Below are 22,877 nucleotides of genomic sequence, written 5' to 3' on the forward strand. Positions count from 1 at the left end.
CAGCAATTTAAATACAGTGTATTTGCATAGTAAGCAAGTATTAATTTGTAAGTAACTGATAGCTTTCTTTTATTTAAAAAAAACAGATTTTGTTGGAGCCAGGCGTGATCCAGGATGTGTTAGCAGCTGGCAGTCACCTACAGCTGTTGGAGCTTCTCAATTTATGTTCCCACTATCTCATCCAGGTATGTGAGCTAGCATCCTGCTAGTATGTCCTGCACATTCCTTCTCCCTGCAAGTACCCCACCGACTGGAGCCCAGTGACAGGTAAAATGGAAGGGAGGGGAGTGGGAAATGTGGCCTGTGGTGGTAGAATTTCTCCAGGACACAGGCTGAGAGGCTCCTAAGAGGGCAGCTGCAGCTCTCATGTCCTACTTCCTGTCCCCGACCCTCCTTGCCCACCTCACTACCCCTGGGCAGCAGAGTAACTCAACAACCACACACAGGGTTCACTACTGGGGGCCTGGGAGATGACGCTGGGAAGGGTCTTGATTTGAAGCAATGCTCTCTGGTTGCAGAAATGCATGAGAAGTTGGTTAGTCATTTAGGATTTCAGTAACAGTAGCTAACATATCATGAAGTCATACATAATTAATTGCTGCATGAACTTCCTGGGCAATAAATGCTGGAGAAATGATGAGTGATCTGTGCATTCTTGCCCTGATTTGCTAGGGTTTCAGGAAAGACTCTGCGAGGGGGAGGGAGAGAAAACTCCCATCCACCGAGCACCGATGCTTCACGTTTGGTCCTCACAACAACGCTGCACATTTTTATAGGCAAAAAAAAATCAAAGATTTGAAATATACCCAATTTTCCCAAAGTGACATAGCTGGTGAGTGATAGGCCTTTCTGATTCCAAAGACCTTTTTTTCCTTCTTGCATGAAAACCCTTTGTTTCAATAGGAAGATATGGGACATCTTAGGCAGATAGTACGGATGTGAATCTCTTTTATTTTTCAGAGTTAAGTACTAACCCCCTACATTGAGATCCTCCCATTTATTCCACTCGTATGACCTTTAACTTGCATATATTACAGCATTATAACAACAGTGAAAATAAACTTTAAAAAATAATAAATCCACATAATTTAATTCTGTTGTCCTTGTGCACATGACATGTTATTAGTAAGTAGAAAAATCCTATTTTTTTCTGCCTAATTACGTTATTTCCTTCCTAATAATTTCTCTAATTCTAAATATAGCCTTTAGTTCTGTTACTCATTAGGTCATTTCCAAAGCTCTTTCTCATATATCATCTTATTTCATCCCCCCAGCAACCTCAGGAAATAGGAGCCAGTGTCTCCTAGGGAGACAGTGTGAGGAATGTCAGCCATGTTCACCTAAGGAGCAGTTCAAATACAGCATATGAAAGTTTTATCATTATCTCAGCATACTTAATCTAACAGTAAATGTTTAACTATTTTATCTTATTTTCCTTTCTTTTCTCCTCAATATTGTTGGGTGATATGGGAGACCTGTTTTAATCCCTTTCTGCAAGTAACAAATGGGAATAACATAGAAAGGTTACAAGACTTCAAAGGTGTGTGTTTGACTTGTGAAATTGAAATTACTTTTATTTGACATTTCTACATCAAATATTGCAACTTGTGCTTTCAGCATCATCGCCTGTTTCACTTTTTCCATGGCAGGTAATAATTAATGATGTGTGTTGACAAAAGTTTAGTTATAGTGCTAATTATCATGATGCACATTAAAATACAGTATATATACAGTGTGTGTGTGTGTGTGTGTGTGTGTGTGTGTGTGTGTAAACTTAAACCTATAATTCTCTCTAAATGAGAATTCCAGATGAATGTTGGAAGTTAATGGGTATTTTTCCCTATCCCATCAGATGAACCTGTTGAGATACCAGGTGACTTGTGTGCACTTCGGAATTTAATTCTTGCAATTCATTATTTTGCTGAGGAAAATGTGGCTTGCAAACAGATGTATTTTGTGGACAGTTCATTTATTATTAGCCTGCTTGAGCAGTGGTTAGAATTTTCACTGTCTTTTCACCAATGTTTGCATTTCATTCTCTTATGTAACTTTCCTTTTCCTTTTTATCTGTGATGTTGCAAGATGGCCAACTTGTAGAAGGAAACTTGGACTATAAGGACTAAAGCCATGTGTATGCAGAAACCTTCATTATGTCACTCCTTTTCAAATATATACCCTGCCTCTCTTTTAGGATTATCAAATTACCAGAAGGGGTCAGTCTGCTTTCATATTTTGACATAGTCAAATAACTATACCTATTTATGATTTTTGGTATTATTGCTCAACTGATTTTTAATTTCCTATGGAATCATTTTATTGGGTATATAAAATATTTTCTGTTAAAATGAAAAATCTTCAGTGCTTAAAATGTACTTAGAAATTAAGACCCATCAACCAAGGCTAATATATTCTCCATTCTTGTTCTGTACTTTGCCCAATGAGGAGTTTGTGAAACCGTTTTCCTAAGATGTCTGGTATTGTTTTGTTGTTCTCAAATTACCATTATTTCAGAGATGTGGAGGGTAGAGCTCGGCTCTCAGTAGACCTCCTGCTGTCCTCCAGGGCACGTTAAGAAGCGTATGCCAGGAGAAGTGCTGGGTGGGCACTTCCTGAGCTCCTCACCACACCCCAAGCCTCCCTGAGCTTCCGCGGCCATCGGCTAGTGCATTGACCTGAAGCTTCTTCTGCACATGCCTAGATGCCGCTGCTCCCCTCCCCCCCAGCCAAGGGAAGGGGCACTTTGAGGCCACTGTGTGGGCTCCTTTCTCTTGCTTTTCCTCTGGCAGGCTGCTGAGGGCCGGGACCCCACACCACAGGAGCAGTGCCCCTCTTGTCAGCGAGGACAGCCATCAAATTAGCTTCCCAGGCTGTGAGGTCTTCCCCGTATTCATTTTTGGCTCCAGGCCCTCGAATCAGGCCTGTCATTGAGAACACACATGTTCTCCGTGCATGTTGCTGAGATTAACTGGTAGCCTGACAATGAAAGCAGCTAAATGGTTTGGGGTGGGGTGAGTACAAGGGGAATGGCTCCAGTAATAGCCCATCATCCCAAGATGAGGGATTTACAGACAACTGCTCAAGTTTGCATCCTTTCTCACTTGCTTTGCAATGAAATGCTGTAGGACTCTGTCCTGTGTAGCCTGTCGTGTTATATATCATTAATAACCATGACCTGTCAGACTTATCTGCTGAGATTCAGTCCCAAATAAAGTGTGAATGCTTCTTTCCCTTTTCCTCCCTCTGCTCATCTTCCTTGTCCATTGTGCTTTTTAAAAATTTTTTTAAATTTAAATTTTTTAAATTAAAAAATTTTTAAAAAATTTCATCAGAAAGATGAACCAATTCATTAAAGAGCAATATTTGTGTATAAAAAGGGCTCAGTAAAATGTGTAAATTTTCTTGTTTTTCAGTGTATGCATGTTTACATGAATGTCATTCACTATGTTAAATCTTGTAAAGGAATCTCTGCAGACCATCCTCAGAGAGATGGGCTATGGATATAGAGATTCTGATGTGTCTACTGATTTACCGAGTCCCTCAGATAAACATTACAAACTTTTTGAGTACAGTTTGTTTTCCCAAACTTTGATTTTTTTCTAACCTTTTTAAAAATTAGCTTCTGAACATCTGTACCTAAACATCACACAGGCAATTCAAACCTAACATGAGAAAACCTGCCCTTTTCTCTGTTGATGGTACCATCGATGTGTCAGTTGTCTAGAAATTTGGACATAGTCTCAGGCCCCTTCCTCACCACCGTATCCAATCAATTACCAAGTTGGGTTGATGCTACCTACCAAATATCTCTCAGACCTGATTGTTTTCTCCGTTGCTAATTTTCTGACCTTTCTTTAGACTCTCACCATCATTAGCTATATGTTGTAACAGTTCATAATTTCCTCCTAAGGGGTCTGCTTGTTTCTATCCTCTATCTATGCCAAACTATAGTCCCCAGAGCCATCATTATCTTTCCCAGGAAAGAGAACCAGCATTTATTGAGAGCTTATCTGTATTGAGTGTTTTGCACAAAGATTCCCATTTCTCCTCTGCTAAGCAACCCCTTAAGGCAGGTGAGAGTTCTTTTATTTTTACAGGTGGAGAAACTTAAATTCAGAACTAGGATGTTGATCGGATTTGGAAATGTCTATTAGCTCCCCTAATGACCATTTGGCAGCATCATTTCACCTGCAGAAACTCTCCAAGGCCAGGCCTGTTCTTTCCCAACCTCATCACCAGTCCTCATGCCTTTCCTAGTCTGCTCTGTTCTGGACCCTAAGGCCTTCCTTTCGTGTTGGAACTTGTCATTGGGAGGGAAGACTAGGTGCTAGAGGTCCTGAGTGACAAGCAGAGCCTTCAGTCATTGCCTTCAGATTGTACCAAGGGTCAGGAGTAGGCAACACAGACACACACACACAGACACACACACACACACACCACCCTTCCAAACCGTCCCCTTTCATAAGATCGGGGTACTGGCCACTGGACTTTGTGTTGTATCCCCTGAAAGTGATATATTAGGAGATACACATGCTTTGCTGAAAATGTCTTTTTTTGTAATTAGCTTTCAAAAAAAAAGTTTGTACATTTTGTACTCTCTCCCCCAAATAAATGCTATATCCTATTATTTGATTAGCAAGTTTTCTTTTTGTTTGCCAAGTATCGGCCTTTATTATGAAATGCAATTTAAATATATTGACAAGAAAGAACCCTCACTAGACTTTCTGAATAAGACCACCAAAGGGGTGAATTAACTCCTTTTGATAGGAATATACTTTTAGTATCTACTCCTAGGCAGCAGGTGGCAGTGTGAATCCACCAGAATTCAGTAGTTAATTTAAAGCAAAAATCAGAAAAAATGAAAAGAAAAATTATTTATTTTGCAACATATTAGTTTTCTGACCTAATCAGTAAAAAAGTCATTATTCACACCACACTGGGCAATATGCCTTGTAATTTTTAACAAATAATAGGAAACTGTTAATGTGTTCACAGGAAATACAGTTTTGTCTTGGGCTGCTATGGTCATTTATCACTGCACTTTGTGAAATCACTCATTTGTTCTAATTTGAATGTAAATGACTCTAAGGTTTTACAAATAAGGTGACAGACTCACATAAATGTAATTGCAGGGTTCATCTCCCTCTTTTTATATATCACTCATTAGGTTATGAATTAAATACATCGTATTAAACCAGGGGCATGTCCAATGATGATATTGTAATGGCAAATTACTCTATGCTATTAGAAGTGTATTTTTTATTCATGGACATTAATTTGTCATTAAGCGTCATTAGTTTAGCACTTTTATGGGGAAGACGTGACCTGAAAGAGGAGACGTGCTGCTGTGATGTGAGAGGAAAGGGAGAGGAGTGCTCTAGGTAGAGCATTGTATCACTGTAACGAAAACGGGGGTCGGGGGGGGGTTCTATTCTGTTTTCATTTGTTTTTGTTTTCTGCTTTTACAAGCATAAAAGATCATTTCCCCAGATTGAAGGCGTTTTTCTGTTTACAGTGTGCACATTTGGATTGTCTCGTAGAGCAAAGCCAAAATTCTTACTATTAATCATTCAGAAGCCAAGTAAAGGGAGCAGGAGGGAGGAAGTGACTTCCTGCCCTAAATCTCCCTCCTCTCTGACTGATGCTTATTAGTCATCCCTTGTCTTCATTTAGTTTTACACTAAATGGGCTACCATGAGAATTAGTCATTTTCTCTCTTCAGTGAAGGTACAAAGGTTTAAAGAATGTTATTCTCTCATGAGGGTATTAGGAAGAATTCTGGGTATTTCTGGTTTTTTTTTTTTTTTACATAAATGGTGATTTTACTGTTCTTTTACTTAGAAAATATTTTTTTCCTTTCAACTCTGAGAAACACAGGATCCTTGAAATAGCTTCGCAGAAGCAGAAAGTATCTGAGTGCTGCTTTTGCATAAATTTCCTCATGGGCTTACTGTGGTTGGAAATTACCCACCCCAGTTAGGGACTCTTGAAGGCAGGGGTCATGCCTTACATCTCTTTATATCTTACCCCCTCCCTCCCATCGCATCACAACAACTCTGTGTCTGTATTGGTCAGCTTGGCCTGCTATCACAGCAACATACCACAGACTGGGTGATTTAAACAGATATTTATTTTTCACAGTCTGGAGGCTAGAAGTCTAAGATAAAGGTGCTAACCTGGTCAGGCTCTGATGAGGGCTCTCTTCCTGGCTTGCAGATGGCCACCTTTTGGCTATGTTCTCACATGGCAGAGAGAAAGAGACAGCAAGCTCTCTGGTGTCTCTTCTCCTTTTTTTTTTTTTTTTTAACTTATTTATTTTATTTTGGCTGTGTTGGGTCTCCGTTGCTGTGTGCAGGCTTTTCTCAGGTTGCAGCGCGTGGGCTTCTCACTATGGTGGCTTCTCTTGCTGCGGAGCAGGGGCTCTAGGTGCGTGGGCTTCAGTAGTTGTGGCACACAGGCACAGTAGTTGTGGCTCACAGACTCTAGAGCACAGGCACGGGCTTAGTTTCTCCACGGCAAGCAAGACCTTCCTGGATCAGGGTTTGAACCCGTGTCCCCTGCATTGGCAGGCGGATTCTTAACCACTGCGCCACCAGGGAAGGCCCTCTGGTGTCTCTTCTTATGAGAACACTGATCCCATCCTGAGGGCCCCACCCTCATGACCTCATCTAAACCCAACTGCCTCCCAAAGTCACATCGCCAAATACCATCATACTGGGACTTAGAACATCAGCATATGAATTTTGCAAGGACACAGTTCAGTCCATAGCAGTGTGTGTTGAGGGAACGAATGGTGCATCCATTCAGTAATTTGTTTCTTGCTTAAATATTGAAATTTTATATTATGGGAGGAAAATATGTTAATAAGTCAGCCTTACATTAGTTTTACCCATTGAATACAGTTCTTTTGAAGTTGAAAATACTTTCTATGGGGATTGCATTTGGCACTGAAGATCTTGCATATTTTACAGTATTTCTTAATAGGTTATCATTTTTTTAAACTAAGTAATACTACAATGACTTATAGGAGGTTGTCTCTTCCAAACAATGTATTATTATAATTTTAATTATTAAATTAGCAGTATCTCCTAAATATATAATATATAGTGGGTGCTCTGAATAGAATAATTTATCCTCAAGGTTGAGAAATTATAACTTATCCTCGTTTTTCTGCACTGCTGAGCTAGTTTTTTCCCACATTAGATAAGACAAATGATTATACCAACATATATATTGAATATGCCCCTAATCAAATACACTGAGTGCTATTCCACAGTTCACTAGAGCTGATACTCTTGTATTTGGAGAAGGTTAAAGTACGAATTTTGGAAAATATATTACAAACAGTTTAACCTTTCAGATTTTTTTTAAAGTCAGTGAAAATGATCAGAAAGGGTAGAAATGTATCAGCCCTACTAAATCATAGCCAGCTACTAATTATTTGTTCTAATCATGAGCATTTGCTATCTGGCATGGGTGATCCAGAATATCAAAATTTTCAAATATCATTAATATTTGGCTCTAAAATATATCATAAGTTTTTTAGCAGCCATTTTAGGATCCCAGTTAATCTTTTCATATGCTATTATCTTGGCTTTTCTTCCCTAAGCCCACACCGAAGGATATCAGTGACAGCCCAGAGACACACTGGCTGGCCAAGGAAGTCATTTTGGCATTTAAATTTGTTATGTGGGTAATCTAGGGTTCACTATGTCTTCCTTGTTTGTGAGTTTTTAAAGACAAGAAAGATTGTCTTGAAGGATTTTTCTAATATTAGTAATTTCTATTCTAAGCTAACTGTTGTGTGGTGGGCAATTTTAAAATCACTTTCAGCCTATTTTTCTCAAAAATAAGATGTTTCCAATATTTTACTAATGCTAGAGTTCAGAATCAATAAACAAAGCAAACAAAATCAATCTCACTTAATTCCATTATCAATACTTGAAATTAGGGGCATTAAAAGAAAATCTATGTTTCATTTAAGATATTCATCCTCCTGTTCACCCTCCACCTGCAAATATTTCTGCCCATAGTTAAATGTCTGCCCTATTCTCTAAGGCTAAACTGCCTTTCAGCAACTTGATGCATCAGGTACCTCCTGTGTTTCCCATGGTTCCAATGTCTTCTCCACTGGCACCTTCCTTTCATTTTTAGAATAGGATCAATAAGATGGGAGAAACTTTTCTTCTTTTCTCATGATCACAACTCGCTCCTTCCATTCACTACCAAACTGGGAACAGTGTCTGCACTTCCTTACCTCCTATTCATTCTTCAGTCCTATTGAACTCAGTCCTCTGCCTTCATTACTCCTCAAAGGCTGTTCCAATAAAGGTCCCCAAAGCTTCTAATCGTCAAAGGCAGTGGGCCTTTTATGGTCTTTAATGTGACCACTCTACAGCCTTCTGACAGTGGTTATTAGCTCCCCTCTTTCCTACACTTCTGTTTTCTCAAGACTCTCTCCTGTTCTCCTTCTACTTCTTTTCAGTTCCTTTACAAACTCTTCTTCCATCAGCTCTGTGAATATCCCTCTGGGTACAGTGATGCCATGTGGGTGCTCTTCTCTTCTGCTCACCATCACTCTCTTTCATCCACATTTGGAGGATTGCAGTCTCCTCTCCTGAGCGCCAAGCTCTGTGTTCAGCTGTTTCCACTTGGCTGGCATCCACATGCGTCTCAGTTCAGTCACCCAGTCTTACTCACCTGTTCCTCCTCCCACTCTTTGTTAAGGAACCATTATCCTTGTAGTAACCCAAACCAGAAACCTTGGCATAATCTTGTGTTGCTCCATGATCTCATGAATCTCAATACATTCTATTGGTTTAGCCTCTTAAGTTGTTCTCACATATGCCTTCTTGTCTTTCTTCATTGTCACTGCCATCATTCAGATCTGGATTATTTTTCCTAGATGTGCCTGCAGTAGCTCAAATGAGCTTCCTGTCTGTTGACTAAGGCTAATCAATACTTTGCTGTATAACCTAAGTTATTTTTCCGGCCCACAAAACAATTTCTTTCCCTAAAACACAAGCTGGATCCCTGTCTCCTGGTTACAAACTAGGTTTCTAACCTTGTCCTTTTAATTTCTTGTCTCCTTCATGTGCCCTATTCTTACTGTATCCAAGGATATAGCATGTTTTATCATCTCTAAGCCAACTGCCTAGTCAGCATTTCCTCTTGGATATCCCACAGGTATATGACCTTTCTGAGTGTTAACCCAAGCCAGAAACCCAGGAGTCATCCTAAAATATTCCATCTCCTTGTGCTACACATAGGCTATCACCAAAACCTTTCAATTCTACCTCCCTAACTTTTTTTTAAGACACTGTTTTTAAAGAGTAAGTTTTGGGTTCACAACAAATTTGAGAGGTAGCTACAGAGATTTCCCATGTACCCCCTGCCCCCATATATGAGTAGCCTCCCCCATTATCAACATCCTCCACCAGAGTAGGTACATTTGTTACAATTGGTGGACCTACTATCACATCACTATCACCCAGAGTCCACAGTTTACATTAAGGGGCACTCTTGGTGTTTTACATTCTGTAGGTTTGGACAAAGGTGTAATGACATGCATCTACCATTACAGTATCATACAGAATAGTCTTACTGCCCTAAAAATCCTCTGTGCTCTGCCTGTTCATCCCTCCCTCTCGTCCTCACAATGCCTGGTAACCACTGATCTTCTTCTATCTCCACAGTTTCATCTTTTCCAGAACATCATATAGTTGGATTCATACAGTATGTAGCCTTTCCAGATTGGCTTCTTTTGCTTAGTAATATGCATTTAAATCTCCTCTATGTCTTTTCATGGCTTGATAGCTCATTTCTTTTTAGTGCTGCATAGTATTCCATTGTCTGGATGGACCACAGTTTACTTACCCCTTCACTTACTGAAGGACGTCTTGGTCACTTCAAGTTTAGGCAATTACGATTAAGCTGTTACAAACATCTGTGTGCAGGCTTGGGTGAACACCCTTAACTTTTTAAATCTCTCTCATTCTCTCTATTTCTATTTCCACCATCTTAATTCAAATCCTCAATACTTATTTCCTGGGCTAAAGAAACTTCCTGCTAACCAATGGACCTACCTGCCTTCACTCCTGCCTCACCCCAGTGCCTCCTTCAAAACAAGGTTCATTCCTCTTGAAGTGGTTCACAGGTTCCATTTTTATTATGAAACTTCCTATCGCTTTAGCCTTCTTTTTTTTTTTAAAAAAAAAAAACAAGTTACTACCCACATGCTATACCACAATCATTGTGAACTCCATGCATGTTCCTGTGCCCAAACCTCTTTGTATGAAGCCTTCTTCTCCATGGATTATTCTTCCCTCGTTATGCCACCCTATGAGTTCCTCTTTAACCTGCAAGTAGTTTGCTCATGTGGTATAGCTCCTCTTCCAGAGCTGCCTGATAAATCCACCTAGTTGGAGTTGGATTTCCCTCCTCTTCATTAATTACAGGCATTCTTCCAGAGTGCTGATCACACCATATTATTTGTATTGATTTACTTATCTATCTCCCTGTGATATAAGTTCTTGTCCCAGAGTTGTGTGACCTTGGGCAATTTACATAACCTCTTTGCCCACAAATACAGATGTGATACAGATACGATACCGTATATACAATGTACATCTTAAGAGTGTTGGAGTGTTTGTGAGATAGTGCATGCAAAGTATCCTATAGCATAGTATCCTACACGCAGTAGGTACCCTGAAAACCAGAGCCAGTAGAATTGCATGCTTCACTTGTGAATTTCTCTATTAATTCCACAGTTAACCTTCCTACCCACTTCCGTCACTCCTGTCTTTCTTCATTCCTGGAAATGTCACAAACTTTACTACCTACTTCCAATCAACAGCATATTGGACCAGGCTGTTCCTGAATATTTTGGAAATAATAACCATTCTGTAAAAGGTATTTTTCCTCTGTGCCACTTCTCTTAGCTTTTGTAGAAGTGCCTGTATTGTTTTAGAAAAAAAAAGTCACAAATAATTATATGAACCATCACTTTCTCCCTGTCTCTGATAAGTGAAAACATCACACTGAAATTATACTTTAATAAATAGCAAAAATTGATGCTTTTAAAAGCAACATAATACTTGGTGTTGCTACTTTTTTATTTATTTATTTTTTTATTGGAGTATAATTGCTTTACAATGGTGTGTTAGTTTCTGCTTTATAACAAAGTGAATCAGTTATACATACACATATATCCTCGTATCTCTTCCCTCTTGCGTCTCCCTCCTTTCCACCCTCCCTATCCCACCCCTCTGGGTGGTCACAAAGCACCGAGCTGATCTCCCTGTGCTATGTGGCTGCTTCCCACTAGCTATCGGTTTTACATTTGGTAGTGTATATATGTCCATACCATTCTCTTACTTTGTCCCAGCTTACCCTTCCCCCTCCCCGTGTCCTCAAGTCCATTCTCTAGTAGGTCTGTGTCTTTATTCCCGTCTCGCCCCTAGTTTCTTCATGACCATTTTTGTTTGTTTGTTTTTTAGATTCCATATATATGTGTTAGCATACGGTATTTGTTTTTCTCTTTCTGACTAACTTCACTCTGTATGACAGACTCTAGGTCCATCCACCTCACTACAAATAACTCAATTTCATTTCTTTTTATGGCTGAGTAATATTCCATTGTATATAAGCAGCAACCTAAGTGTCCATCAACAGATGAATGGATAAAGAAGATGTGGCACATATATACAATGGCGTTGCTGCTTTTAAATAGGAAGTTTTGTTTTATTGTTTCCCCTGCCCTTCCTGTAAATAAAACTTATTGCTGCATCCTCATATACAGAATTCAAGGAGAAATTGGAAAAACCTTTTATTTCTAGCTCTAGTGCATAGTAGTTGCTTAGAAACGCATGTTTGTTTGCATTCCTTCTACATGTGCCAAGAGAGTTCCCTGTGATAGGAATTTTCTGTAATACAGTTGCATGGTATCCTAAGTTCCCCGACTAGGGGAAATACAGGCAGTGCATTTGTTTAACAGAAGAAAGATCTAAGTTAGTCCTTACAAGGAGACTGCTGTCCATATGCCTCCCTCTCTACAGGTGTCTTTCCTTCCTAGACATCTCCCCCACCCCCTTTCTCACTCTCCCTCCACAAATCTCCTTTAGAGCAGGCTGCTGACCTTTTCCTTGCTGCCTTTCGAGGGACACGTGCTCAGGCCCTGGGAAATGACTGCTTATCTGTGTCGTTAGTTCAGCTTCAGGTACTGTGGCCTCAGCCCCATACACTGAGTATAATGTTTGCCCACTTCAGAGTCTGGGATGAGGGACTGGGGTCATGCATCTTGTTCCGCTGTAAGAATATATTTATGCAGGTTAGAGTCATTTTTTTCTTCACTCAAATGTGTACTCTGTATCAGTGGTTCTTAAACTTGACTCTGTGTGGAATCACCTGAACAGCTGGTTAAAGCAGACTGCTGGGCCCTACCCATAGAGTTTCTGATTCAAGAGGTCTGAGGAGGAGCCTGAGAATCTGCATCCTAACAAGTTCCCAGGTAATGCTGATGTTACTGGTCTGGGGACCACAGTTTGAGAACCACTGCTTCAGATACTCTTGCCACCTCATTCACATCGGTTACCAGCCTGTTAAGTCACTGATATTCAGATTTTGAAAGTGTCATAATATCTAGATAAATTTGAACTGGTCATGGGCTTCCCTGGTGGTGCAGTGGTTGAGAATCTGCCTGTCAATGCAGGGGACACGGGTTCGAGCCCTGGTCTGGGAAGATCCCACATGCCACGGAGCAACTAGGCCCGTGAGCCACAATTACTGAGCCTGAGCCTCTGGAGCCTGTGCTCCGCAACAAGAGAGGCCACGATAGTGAGAGGCCCGCGCACTGCGATGAAGGGTAGCCCCCACCTGCCGCGACTAGAGAAAGCCCTCGCACAGAAACGAAGACCCAACACAGCCAAAAATAAAAAAAAATAAAAAAAAAAAAATTGAACTGGTCCCAGTTATAAATATATGAAAAATTTACATTATATATAAATATGTAAAATATTGATATTATATATCCTGCATAGCATCCAAAATATAAAAAGCCAAAACAATGAAGACTTGAAACAGAAAACCTTACCAGTCTTCATTCTTATGTATAATAATGATTAAGACGAAAGTCTACGTGGATAACTGAGAGATTATTGAAATTCTGCAGAATTGGGCTAATTTTCAGCAGCTGACTTTGGGTAGCAGCACTAAGTAAGGGAATATACCAGAATTACTTCCAGGCTCTACTATTCTTTAAAAAAATTTTAACCTGATTTTGCCTCTCATCGTTCAAAAAAGGTTTGTGATTATTGCAATTTTCGTTTTAAAGCTCCAGTTGCTCAGATGGACTGTTTTTGATTAAAGAAAGAAAAGTATACATTAATTTCCTCTTTATAGTCCATAATTCAGTGGTAATCACCTGATGTGCTGAGACAGCTCTAGTAAACTTTGCAATAGCATTTTGCAGCACATCGTGACTGGGGCCAGAATTATTAGTTGTTGATGATGGCTGTGTCTCTGTGCTTCCTTCATACTGGATTTCCAGCTTACTAGAGACTTTCCCAAGGAACAATATAAAATCATTCATGAGCCTTGGATATTATGAATACAGTTGATTATGAAAATGTACTAGTAACCTAATTGTAGAATTCCTCTGTTATACAGCACAAATATATTTAAACAGGCCTTCAAAGACTCCAAGAATTAGAGCATGCTGGGTTTTTTTCTTGTATTTTTGAATTGCTGCTAATGTTTTGTTTTAGTTTAATCACACTGTATCATATGCATATTTGTATCAATACATGAATATATAGTTGCATTCAGCTGTCCAGATATGTTTGTTTGTATACAAATATAACTATATCTCTATAGTTATACAAATAAAAATACCTGGTTTTACATTATTTTATCATATCACAAATAATCTGGCCTGCATTGTCAATGATTTGCTCACTTTTTCTTCCATAACTGTTAGATTTTATCCCATCAACTCTAATATAAGATATTATGGAGAAAACTTACAGGTCCCTTTAGGTACATGATATGCATGATGACTTTTTTCCTACATAATTCATCCCAAGGTTTTGGGTTTTGTTTATTTGTTTGTTTCAACATGTTCCAAAGGGCCAGCCCTTCACCACACATCCACAACAAAGCCCTTTATGTTGCTTTCTCTAGTCCTGGAGTGCAGTCCTTTTCTGCAGCACCAGGTCGTGTAGTCATGTAATACCTTGATTTATAACTAGGTTGTAATCCAACTAGGAAACAGGTGGAATCACAACTGGGTATGGTGCCTTGGATATTAATGGCTTGGCTCAGAAGTGGAATTTCTAAAGCTGTATACACTCTTTTTTGCCTTAATTATGCATTCATTAAAAGCTTTTATATCCAACAGAATAAAGTAAATATTTTTTGATCTCCATAGTGTGCTCCCAGAATGTAGATTTGCACAGCAGGGTCTTGATAATCTGAATAAATTGTATTTCTCCAAGGAGTTTATCTTTCAAATAAGGTCATAAAGAAATGCAGCTCCTCCATCCTTAGATTTCTCTGTGTGTCTTTTCTGCTGTGTGTAATATAGAATATGGGAACCAGAGTGCATTATAGTAATACATACTTGGTGATGGTCCAGTATAATGTCTCAATCTATTCTCCTTTTTTATCTCTGGTGAAGTGTCTTTTAAGTACAAAAGAAATGAATGATATTACACAACAACTTTGATTTTTGCTGTTATTTGTAGAAAAACAAAGTCCATATTAGACATTCAGTGTTTTCTTCTCTTTACCCTATCAGTGAGTAAAATTTGTGGAATATGCAAAGCTATAGCTTAAGCACTGTTGGTAGTATTTTTAAAAGGGAATAATAATGAGACAGCTACTGTATGTTGAGCATCTGCTATGTGGAAGGTACTTCATATATGTTTTTGGAAGTCCTTATCACAGATCACCTTTCCGATTTTTCTAATGAGATGTTAATCACTTGCTGGGGCTATCCATATGCGTCAGCTTCAGATCACGTGCTTTCCTAAAATCTGTTGGCTTTAAGTGAAGGAGACCACTTTTGATGAGCAGGCCTCATCCAATCAGTTGAAGTCCTTAGGAATAAAAACTGAGACTTCCTGAAGAAGAAGGAATTGTGCCTCAAGACTGTAACACAGAAATGCTGCCTGAATTTCCAGCCAGCGAGCCTTATCTACAAATCTGTGACTCAAGACTGTACCTTCAACTCCTGCCTGAGTTACCAGCCAGCTGACCTGCTGTACACATTTGCCAGCCCGCACAATCTTGTGAGCCAATTCCTTAAAATCTGTCTCTCTGTGTATCTCCTATTTTTCTGGAGAGCCTTGACTGATACACTAATGAAATTATTTTAACAACTCTTTAAAACAAAAAAAATCATGTGCTTTTTCTACAACTCCAAACTAAGCAGGCAGCCAGTTCCTTGTCTCCACACTTAGAGCCTAGTGAAAGCGACAGGGAAAATATAAAATTATAAACTCAAATAAACATGCACAACAAGTTGAACTTATAATCTTTCTGAGTCATAAAGAATAAAATGACAATACACCTGCTATTGAATGGTAGCCCCAAAACAGCATACAGTTGTGAGGAGTTTAGGCAATAGCTATTTCTTTTCTCTCTCTCTCTTTATGGGCTGCCATATGTATTTCCAGAGTGGCTAACGTTCTAGGCGTTTTTAATATTTAAAGATTAAAATATTTAATCAATTTATTTAATATTTACTATTCAAATATTTAAAATATTTGAATAATTTTAGAGGAGCAGGAGAATCAATGTTTTCCTGTAAACTAAGAAGTAAAGGCAATAAAAGTTGACTTTTTAAAGTTCTGATATTCTTTCTTATCTACCCACTATCCATCCATCAAAATTTATAAAGTGCTCTTTGTGAAGACTGAGAGGAAGATCTAAAGAAGTACAGATACAGTCTGTACCTTTATACACAACTAGGGGAAAAAGTACATAACCAGTGGCAAAGGGTTAAGTAAATATTCAAGTATACAAGTAGCTCCTGAAATGAGAAGTCAGAAGAAGGAACAATCCTTCCCGCTGGAGTGGTCTGTCTTGCTTAGGAAGAGGAATCTAATTCCGGTTGTCGTCTTCCTCCCCAACACTGATAGTGCTTGATATACTTTTGGCAAACAGTATAGACATTTATATATTTCTGGTTATCACTAAACACAAAGAGAAGTAAGGTTCCTTTTTGACATTCTAAGAAGGAAAGAAAAATCAACATGTAAAAAGACAGGAGACCCGAGGTTCACTGTGGAAGCCAGGCCCGATGCATCTGGCACCACAAGTGGGTGTTCCCCCATGTTAACCAATTATATAAAAGCCCTGATGGGTAGTTAGCATCAAGAGAGAATTTTCTAAGTTCAGATCAAATATTTGAGAGCACCATTCTCACTTAATTGTGAGCAATCTGTTCATTTTGCCCAACTGTAAAATGAGACCTATACCCAAACTGTCATTTCCTCTTTCCATTTGAAGTCGTGGGGGTGCTTTTTACAAAAACAAAAAACAACTTTTTAAAAACATGTTGCTTTTTAAAATTCATAATCCAACAAATACTTTTTTTTTGGTGGGGGAGTGTGCGGGCCTCTCACTGTTGTGGCCTCTCCCGTTGAGGAGCACAGGCTCCGGACGCGCAGGCTCAGCGGCCATGGCTCACGGGCCCAGGCGCTCCGCGCCACGTGGGATCCTCCCGGACCGGGGCACGAACCCGCGTCCCCTGCATCGGCAGGCGGACTCTCAACCACTGCGCCACCGGGGAAGCCCCAACAAATACTTATTAAATTACAGTCTGTGATAAAGCATTGTGATTGGCATTGTACAGGATACAAAAAACATAAGATGTAAAACCTTCTTACTAGTTTACTAGGAATGTTTTTACTTATTGGAAGATAACATGCACGAATAGCTTAGTGACAAGTTCGTTGGTATGTGACAGGAGACTTGAAGTGGGAAGCATTAGAACTTAATAAATAAAGGACTTCAGATTTATTATGTCTAACTTGGTACTTGGTCTCTATAAGCAGCCAGTACAATAGTTTTATTTAACTTTTGTTAACATTGCTAAAAATCAAATCATACTGATTTGATTATATGCAGACTCCCTGTATCAGGTTATTTTGTATCTATTTGGAAATAGTTTTGTTTTTTTAAAATTAATTAATTAATTGTCTTTGACGGCATTGAGTCTTCGTTGCTGTGTGCGGGCTTTCTCAAGTTGCGGTGAGCGGGGGCTACTCTTTGTTGCAATGCATGGGCTTCTCATTGCGGTGGCTTCTTTTGTTGCGGAGCACAGGCTCTAGGCGCGTGGGATTCAGTAGTTGTGGCACACGGGCTCAGTAGTTGTGGTTCATGGGCTCTAGAACGCAGGCTCAGTAGTTGTGGCGCACGGACTTAGTTGCTCCGCGGCACGTGGGATCTTCCTGGACCAGGGCTCGAAGCAGTGTCCCCTGCGTTGGCAGGCGGATTCTTAACCACTGCGCCACCAGGGAAGTCCCGGGAATAGTTTTTAAAAAAGATTTCTTGACTTCTGTAACAAGGGTGACTTCTCATTTAGAGGACTCCTCAGAATGTGATGTAATATCAACATTTTATAATAGAACTTCAAGTTTCATGCATGCTATTACATGAGAGGCATAGAAATCACTATCTCTCCTGACCATCTTTATCTGTAGTGAAGTATTGACATGTGGTAATGGAGGTGACATTTTGAAGGGGGTATAAGTGAAGAGCATCAATAATTGGAAAAGAAGGGTTATAATTATAACAGTGAAACACAGCATTGTCAAAATAGTCACATCTTTTGAGTGTTATTACCTAGAAAAATGTGGAATCCTGTTCAATTTGGTTATCTTAGAAGGGGGGAGGAGGGAATTCAGGAAATCAAAATGGCATTTACTTTTATTTTGACCTTGAGAGATATTTCTTATTATCTTGAGCATAGGTCATAGTTTTCCATTCTTATAGTACAGGTTGCTGATGCTTATTTTTGTTTTGTAAGTTAGTAATGTTCTCAGAATTACATGAGCCAACAAGAGAAATAGGTGTTATTAAGGCCATGATTGGCATGGGTATCCTTAGTATTAAAGCATCTTCAGATTTCCTAATCTTACCAGTTTAACAAGGACTCTTAGATTTGAGGAAGAGTATTTGTGGGGCAGATTTTGGGGATAGTCTACAGTAGATGCAGTCACAAGATGACAGATATTTTCTGTGTTCCACATAATTCCCCTGCCAGGGCTCTGATTAAACTGCAGTGCTGGATGGTCAAGGGGTTACTGACAGGCTGGGACACAACATGGGTGTGACTGAAACTAAGATAGACTATGTATTAGAAATATGCATTATTGATTCTCAGCTTGTATCACTGTTGGCACACAGCAACACGTCTCTAGGCTGTGGCATACATGAGCTGGGCTGTGGGTTGTGTGCAGTGAACATGCAGACCTCAGCTATGAGGCTGCACCCTTTTCTCCCATTCAAGAAAGTGTATTAGAATGTGAGTCTGGGTGACATTGGTTCAGGGATAGGCTTAAATCTTCTCTAACCTTTCTTTATAATATAAAGAGAGTCTTGTATGGAGTTTCATCACTAATTATTAGTACTTGCTTCTTTGGGATATTGAAAGACACTTGCTAATACAGTGGCCAGTCACTCAGCTACAGATGAGAACCCCACCAGGAGACATCCATCACAAAGGTGGACTTTTTTGCCTCCCCTGGTTTGGTAAAAGGGCCATAGGGTTTACCCACGCCCCCAAACTGCCCTACTTCCTCCCACTCATGTCCTCACCACCCAATAATTTGCCTCACAAAAGTAATTACATTTGAATGTAAGCCAAAATAAAACAGTATTTCCCTTTCTTGTGCTTTCTTTTCCCTACCATATTCAATAGTTAATCTGGGGAATAACCATTTTAATTAATTAGAGAAATAGGCCACACCAAAAGACTGAATTTGGGGAATATATAAGGTTTAAGAATTACTGCACTTGGAAAACTGGTGTTTATTCCATAGCTGGTATAGTATTGGGGACACATTTTATGGTTCTTCTTCTGTTATTTAACTTGTCGTTCACACTATAGGAAACAAATAGAAGGGAAGAGAAAAGCCAAATAGCCCTAAACCAGAGGAAAATAAATACTATTTAAAAAGATTCCCCAAAGAACAACAATGTATGCACCATAATTCTGAATAGAAATGAAATTTCAAGTGAGAAGCAGTGTGACAGAAATGAAACCTTCTTAGAAAAATAAAAGAAAAAGATTTTCCTTTCACTCGAGAGTTTCTTGTTGCTGAGCTGTAACTTCAATTCAAAACCACTGCCTCTCCCTGGGCACTTGGATTTCTGTGTCACAGAATGTAAGAGAAGGGAGACAATCTCATAACTAGAACAAGGAGAAGATGCAAGTTTGCAAAAAATAAGTTCAACGTGGGCATGTTGAGTTCAGTATAGCTGTGGAATATCCAAGAGAAGATGTCCTCTTATCGGCAGTTGGGAAAATGAATTCAGAGCTTAGGAGAGAGATTTGTGCTAATAAAATAGATGTGAGAGGCATTAACATGTAATCAGTTTACAGCTCAATTGCATGGCTTTTACTCTGGCTGTGCTCCTTTTCCCTGATTTGATGGTGCAGCTTATTTAAGACTTTGATATCTAAAGGGACCACATTCTCTATTTTGACCTCCTTGCATCAGTGATGAATCAGGGATTATGGATGCCAAACAACAATGCTCAAATGTACTTTATTGTTCCTTGCCTGCCAAATCTACTGTCTGCTTTCCATGTGCCAAGCCGTGCAGTAAGTGCTCTTGCTTCATTATCTCCACAATGACCCTATGAACTGGGTGAACTCTCCATTTCGTAAATGGGGAATAACAGAGGATCAGTGACTGACCCAGGGTCACAGCCAACGATAAGAATTTGCACTGGATTTGAACCAGGTCTACCTGATTCTATGGCCTTTGCTCTTCTCCACCAACCTGGGTTGCCTCCAAGTGCCTATGGCTGTTGACAGTTTGTTCTGTTCCTGAATACAATTGTTCTTTCTCTTTCTTTGATATATAAAAGACTTCTTTCAAAAGAGTCTAGAAATATATACAAAAGCATTAATAGTGATTATCTCTGCATGGGGAAATATGAATCATTTTTGTTTTCTTTTCCATACTTTGTACTTCCTGAATTTTATGAAATGGACAAATTTATTACTTTTTGTAACCAGAAACATAATGGCACTACTTTCATAACAGTGATGCTTTTTTTTCCATGCAGAGTATTATGGGTGAGCATTTAATGCAGTTTAACCATTGCTTCCCACCTCCTTAATCACATTAATGGGAATCCTTAAAAGCAGCATTATTGGTGATTATTTTGCTTGCATATGGTCTTAGCCAAAAGAACAAGAAGTGATGATTTTGCTTAAGACTCACATAAACACGTTGGCTCCAGTACGAGGAACGTATATTGTGGTATCAAGACCTCAAGGAAGGTTTTCTTTTTTCCCCCAACTCCCCAGTTTACACAGTGTAACTACCGAGGTGCTAAGTATGCATGGCAAGGGGAACGGAAACCTTTGACATACATAAAAAGCACAGGAGATTTGGGGAAATTATGTTTTTAAGCAGAAGAGAGGAGAAATGAAAAGGTAAAGATAGGGAGCAGACTTTTAACAAATTATTTATTTTTGGCTGTGTTGGGTCCTCATTGCTGCGTACGCGCTTTCTCTAGGTGGAGTGAGCGGGGGCTACTCTTTGTCATGGTGCGCGGGGCTTCTCATTGCGGTGGTTTCTCTTGTTGCGGAGCGTGAGCTCTAGGTGCATGGGCTTCCGTAGTTGTGGCTCGCGGGCTCTAGAGTGCAAGCTCAGTAGTTGTGGCGCACGGGCTTAATTGCTCCGGGTCATGTGGGATCTTCCCACATCAGGGCTCAAACCTGTGTCCCCTGCTTTGGCAGGCGGATTCTTTACCATTGCACCACCAAGGAAGTCCAGGAGCAGACTTTTAACTGCTGTTTTTCTTGTACACGGGTATGTGTCAGTTCAGTTCCCCTTTGCTCTTCACTTAGCCATTGACACTTGTGCATTTAGCCTTAGTTCTCCACTAATATCAAATGCTGTGTTAGATTGGATTTGGGAGTTATATAAAATTATACCCTTAGGAAACAAAAACATTTCAGGACTGTGGAAGCAGGCATTAAATAATTACATTCAAAAGAAACACAGCAGAAAAGAAGCACACTTTTTAAAATTCTGTATTAAATTAATTCTCCGGTTGTCTGCAGTTTTGAATTGGCCTGTATTTAAGTTGCAGGCTTCTAATCAGAAGAAACCCAGTGTCTCTATACAAAGATATAAAGTTGCTTAATAAAGAATATTTGATTGCTGCTACATAATCCAGCCCCAAACTCATAGACGTATATGTCTTTTTGACAGAACGAGTGGGAAAAAAAACACTGTTCCTCAGCTGTGCCTGTCCACCTTTTACTTTACAGAGCTTGCTTGTTTCCGCCTCTGTATGCTCATCTTTCTGTGTGATGCGGCTGGGCGCTGCCCTAGGACCTTGAACCAGGGCTTGCGCATGCGCCCAGGGTACCTGAAAGGCACTGACATCGCTCCCCGACCCCCATCACGCGTCTGTGGGACTGCAGAGTGACTTACTGGGACACTGAAATCGTATCCAGGGTCCTGGAGCAGTTAAACTGGCTTCATAGATGTATTGACCAGAAATAACGTATTCATCCCGAGGAGATGGTCGTAAAGTTCGTTGTGGAAGCTCCATGTGCAAGGGTTACATCTTCTTTCCTCCCGTAGTAGAATTTACCAATAGGAAAAAGTAAGATTTGAAGAATAAGTTTAAACATTACTTGAAAAACCTGATGCTGGAGGCAAAATATGTAGTATTCCTTTGATAAAATCTGCTGGATGGGAAGCCCAGATATTTTAATTGAATGGCTATGAGTGGACCCTTAGAAATTGGCGTTGTAATGGATTTTAGTGGTCAACTGTGGTAAACTTCATTTTATAGATAAGTATTTATTCCTTTTCAATTGTGTTGGCCAGTAGAGCTATTAAGAGCCAAAATGTTATGGCTGATTCCGGAAATCATCTGGCTTGACTCCTGTTAGTAATGTAATTAAAGTGTCATCTCCCACCAAAAGAAATAGAATCTAAAGTAAAACAAAACAAAACAAATGAACAAAAGAATCAGGTAGCTGTGGTGATGTTGCAGCTGTTTCTCTGAGATCTGTTTTTACACTTTCTTCATTATACATTATTTAGAACAGCATTGTACAATAGAAACTTAATAGAAGCCACATATGTTAATTTTAAATTTTCTAGTAGCTGCATTAAAAAGTAAAAAGAAACAGGTGAAATTAATGATAATAATATATTTAATCCACTATATTCAGAATAATACCATTTCAACATACAATCAATGTAAAAATTATTAATGAGACATTTTATATTCTATTTTTCTTACTCCTTGCTTTCAGTATGTATTTAACACAGCACATCTCAAATCACACTAGCCACATTTCAAATGCCCAGTAGCCACATGTGGCTAGTGGTTACCGTGTTGGACAGTGCCGATTTAGAACATATTCCTTTAAACCTTAAAATTTTATGGAAACAGATACATTAAAATAGAAAATAAAGATTTTAGAAAGAGTTCTTAATACTGTTAGATTACTAGGAAAAGGGATAAGTATGTTGAAAATACTTAATAAATCAATGGAGTAAAATAGCTATCTGATGGTATTCTGCATTCCTTAAGTTACTAGAAAATATTGTAATAATAATTGCAAGTTGAAAATGAGGGAAAACTAGGATACAGCCCACTCTCAATCTACTTGA

At 39.3% G+C, this 22,877-nt stretch overlaps 1 protein-coding gene across 1 annotated transcript in view; it reads left to right on the top strand.

Moving 5' to 3' along the window:
• The window catches only part of KLHL32 (kelch like family member 32), a gene marked incomplete at its 3' end in the record, with an annotated part of 186,161 nt that overhangs the window by 81,508 nt on the left and 81,776 nt on the right, over positions 1-22,877 (top strand). Inside the window, exon 4 of the mRNA XM_082669375.1 lies at positions 87-185. Within this exon, the coding sequence (XP_082525501.1) occupies positions 87-185 (99 nt within the window). The remainder of the gene's footprint in view (positions 1-86; positions 186-22,877) is intronic.

The sequence above is a fragment of the Grampus griseus genome, assembly GCF_964374135.1.
Source record: "Grampus griseus genome assembly, chromosome: 13".
NCBI lineage: Eukaryota > Metazoa > Chordata > Mammalia > Artiodactyla > Delphinidae > Grampus > Grampus griseus.